Source organism: Teleopsis dalmanni, unplaced genomic scaffold, assembly GCF_002237135.1.
Source record: "Teleopsis dalmanni isolate 2A unplaced genomic scaffold, ASM223713v2 unscaffolded_contig_1227, whole genome shotgun sequence".
In the NCBI taxonomy this organism is placed as follows: Eukaryota; Metazoa; Arthropoda; class Insecta; order Diptera; family Diopsidae; genus Teleopsis; species Teleopsis dalmanni.
In genome coordinates, this window is record NW_024032609.1 from 1 (window position 1) to 4,315 (window position 4,315).

Sequence of the window (4,315 nt, forward strand, 5' to 3'; positions counted from 1 at the left end):
CTTGGTTGTGATTAGACGAGAACCCCAGTGCATATGCTTTGCATTGAAGTCACCGCCCATGATGAAGCGGTGTTTGTGCATTTCAATAAGCTGTTTGTACTGCTCTGTTTTAATTTTGTGCCTTGGCGGGCTGTAGACAGAAGTAATTTGTAATTTACATTGCAGATCAAGCGTAATGGTTATCGCCTGAAATTCTTCATTGGAGATTATTTTGGATACGAAATACTTAAGAGATTTCCGAATTAAGATTCCACTTCCTCCTCGAGCGCAATTACTGGGATGTACTACGTGATGAAACTCGTAGTTTTTAAATTTTAGGTATGAATGATGTGTGAAATGCGTTTCAGTAATAAGGCAAACATCTATTTCTCTGGCTGCTAAAACAAGTTCAAGCTCTCTAAAATGTTTGAGTAAACCATTAGAATTCCAAAGCATTATTTTTAGTAAACTTGACATTATTAATTAAGTTATCTTTTTTTGTTCTAACTTAGTAAGCCTCTTATCTAACATTTTATAGTAGCTTTCTTGTAGAGTTAATTTTTCTAATATTTGGTTAAGAATTTTATGATTTTCATCAGGCTGGGCGTTGGATCGCACCATTTCAGCGTACGTTGGATTGTTTTTGTTAGTAGGTTTTAAGTTTTTGTTTATTAAATCAGATGGTTTATTATTATGTTGATTTTTGGTCACTTTATTTCGCTGGAGATTTCCATTCTTCTCTTGCATTATTTTATTTCTTTGTTTTTGGAGCTCCTTAGCCACTACACAACCTCTGTAATTGGCCAGCAGATGGTGTGATTTGTTATATCTGCCAAAATCCAAACCATTTTTCGAAAATGTGTCGCAGCAATATAAAACAACAACAATTTTCATCAAGCAAATATGTAAAACAAATCAGTGCAGAAGACGACGACGTAGAAGATTTGATTATTGGAATTTTACATACAACAAACAGTAAAAACGAGTCCATAAAAAACAGTAGTGCAGAAAAAATAGAAACTGTACAAAATAAAATTTGTGAGTGGAGTATTGAGACTATGATTAATAACAAAAAAGTTCTCTTTCAAATTGACACTGGAGCACAAGCCAATATATTATCAATGCACACTGCAAATTATTTAAATATTGATTTTTGTAATAATGTACATATTAGTAATAAAAAACATATTAACTTTCAGTGGCGAAAAGTTGCCTATTGTCGGCAGTGTGAATTTGAAAGTGAATTTTAAAAACAAAGTATATGATTTGCAGTTTTTTATTGTAAATATGAAATGTAAAAATATATTGGGGTTAAGTTCAGCTATAAATATGAATATTGTAAAGTATATAAATGCATTATTTGTTGATAAAATTTTTGAAAATTATAAAGAAATTTTTTGTGGTTTAGGAGAATAAAAGAATAAATGTGAACTAACTATTAGGCCGGAAATCACTCCAGAAATTGATCCTCCAAGAAAGATTCCTTTTGGTTTATATGATGATTTAAAAAAAGAATTAATAAGAATGGAAAGTTTAAATGTTATTACTAAAGTTAATGAGCCAACTGAATGGGTCAGTTCTATTGTGCTTGTAAAAAAACCAAATGGCAATTTACGTGTATGTTTGGACCCAAGAAATTTAAACAAAGCAGTCATGAGACCACATTATCCATTTCCAAATGTAGACAATTGTAAAACGCAACTAAGTGGTTCCAAATATTTTAGTTCTCTTGATGCTAATTGTGGTTTTTGGATGATTCCATTAACTAAAAATTCATCTAAATTATGTACATTTAATACGCCTTTTGGGCGATACAGATTTTTACGACTACCATTTGGAATAAATGCCGCTCCTGAAATATTTCATAGCGAAATGGTCAAACTGTTTGGTGATATTAATGGTCTCATTATTTATATAGACGATTTTTTAATACATTCGCCTACAATTGATGGTCATAACAAAATTTTAAAAGAAGTTTTAGATAGAGCAAAACAAGTAGGTCTTAAATTTAATAAAGAAAAATCTAAATTCTGTACAAATGAAATCAAATTCATAGGTCATATATTCAACGCAAATGGAATTATCGCTGACCCCGAAAAAATTAAATCAATTATAAATTTACCGACACCTAAAAGTGTTTCTGAATTACAACGATTTTTAGGTATGGTGAATTATTTAGGTGGATACATAAATAATTTCTCCTCAAAAAATAAACATTTGCGAGATTTATTAAAACATAATGTTCAGTGGCAATGGAATGAAATTCATAATCAAGAGTTCAAGAATTTAAAATATGAATTAACCAAATCTCCAGTTCTGATCTATTTTAATCCAAAAAACCAATTACTCTTACAGTTGATGCATCTAAATTTGCAGTTGGTGCAGCTATTTTACACGACAACAATCCTATTGCGTACGCCTCAGCGTCACTGACAGACACTCAAAGAAACTACGCTCAGATTGAAAAAGAGCTGTTTGCAATTTTGTTTGGTTGTACCAAATTTCATGAATATCTTTATGGTTTAAGAGCTTTAGTTGAGACCGACCACAAACCACTTGTATCATTGTTTACAAAGCCATTATACAACATTCCTGCCAGGTTACAAAGATTTATGCTACGTCTACAGTGTTATGACCTAAATGTTCAATATAAACCCGGAAAACATCTTTATATTGCAGATATGCTTTCTAGAGCACCACTCAGAGAACACGCTTTAAATGAAATTGATAATGATTTGTCACTACATTGTGATTTGTTAATGAAAAGTATAAATTTATCTGTTAGTCTTCTTAGTGAAATCATGGAAAACTTAATTAACGATGAATCACTGCAAAAAGTGATTTCGTATATCAGAAATGGTTGGCCTTCCAATAAAAAATTAGTTGATACACTGGCTATGCCATATTATAACATCAAAGATGATTTGTCTTTTATCAATCAACTTTTATTAAAAAATAATCGTATAATTATACCACATCAACTTCGTCACAAAACATTAAATAGTCTACATGAAGGACACATGGGAATTCAGCGTTGTCAGAATTTAGCTAAAAGTTCTGTTTATTAGCCAAATATTAATCACGATATATTTAATTTAGTTTCTAGTTGTGAAATTTGTGCTAAATACAAAAATTGCAATGGCAAACAAGAGCTACTGCCTCATGATATTATAGAGTTGCCTTGGTATAAAGTGGCTTGCGATATTTTTGAATTTGAAAAGAAACAATACCTTTTGGTTCTCTTTATATTATTCAAAGTACATTGAAATTGATATTTTAAACATGGGTTACTCTAGCAAGCATGTCATTACAAAATTAAAATCTATTTATGCCAGACACGGCATTCCTAAACCTTTTGTTTCAGACAATGGCCCTCCTTATAATTCAAAAGAATTTAATCAGTTTTGTAATGATTGGTCTATTGAACACATAACATCGAGCTCTCATTTTCCGCGATCTAACGGCATGGCAGAGCGTTCCGTTCAAATTGTAAAAAAATTATTGATAAAATGTAAAGAACAAATTCAGATTATTACACAGCGTTATTGCATTACAGAACAACTCCTAAAGGTAATTTACCTAGTCGTAGTCAATTATTGATGTCACGTCAGTTAAGAACAAAATTACCAACTATAGATACAAATTTAGAACCAAAAATTGTGAATAATGAAAAGTACAAGATTCAAGTCGAACAAAATATAAAAAAAATGTCTGAAAATTTTAACAAAAAAGCCGTCAAATTACAACCAATTTTTCCAGGTGAAGAAGTCATGTTCAAGCGTACACCACTTTAGGTTTGGTATCCTGCAACAGTTGTAGAAAAATGTAAAGAACCAAGGTCATTTTTGGTAGAAGACAATGATGGAGTGATTTATCGAAGAAATAGAGAACATTTAATGAAAAGACAAAGTGTTTTAGACAATGTTGTAGGAAATCAAGATAATCAACACAGCGCATCGCGCTCTTAATGCGCTCTTGTACATTTTGCAATTTCGCTTTGGTGCAGTTGTGCTTAAGATCGCAGCATGATCAGATGTCAAATCGGTGGCGGTTGTTTTTCTCTTTATATTTGTTATACATAGTTGCTTGTATTATTTAATAAATAAATTATTACGTTGAATTAATATCGAACCAAATTATTTGTTGTGCAAATAAATTATTATTTGAAATTTATCGAACTTGGTTTGGTGCTTTGGTGGTCTGCAGATTCGTGCTGTGCGACCAACAATCTCCAACAGGCAAAATAGATGAAGAACGAGAGACTGTAAATCCAAATCAAAGTCCTGTTATAGATATAAATTTAAATAATGAAACAAGTGCAAATCAATATGTTACT

The 4,315-nt window shown here is 31.2% G+C and overlaps 1 protein-coding gene across 1 annotated transcript; it reads left to right on the forward strand.

Moving 5' to 3' along the window:
• The first annotated feature begins 3,261 nt into the window (after nucleotides 1-3,261).
• LOC119663982 (uncharacterized protein K02A2.6-like) lies at nucleotides 3,262-3,773 on the forward strand. The gene is made up of 2 exons (XM_038073567.1): nucleotides 3,262-3,454; nucleotides 3,508-3,773. Exons 1-2 carry the CDS (start codon nucleotides 3,262-3,264, stop codon nucleotides 3,771-3,773), a joined length of 459 nt encoding a protein of 152 aa, XP_037929495.1.
• The last annotated feature ends 542 nt before the right edge of the window (nucleotides 3,774-4,315 follow it).

What these genes read in the sequence shown, in the direction of transcription:
- LOC119663982 (XM_038073567.1), top strand. Translation starts at nt 3,262, where the DNA reads ATGGGTTACTCTAGCAAGCATGTCATTACAAAATTAAAATCTATTTAT. An exon ending in ATCTAACGGCATGGCAGAGC is followed by an intron (nt 3,455 to 3,507) that starts GTTCCGTTCAAA and finishes GAACAAATTCAG; the next exon opens with ATTATTACACAGCGTTATTG.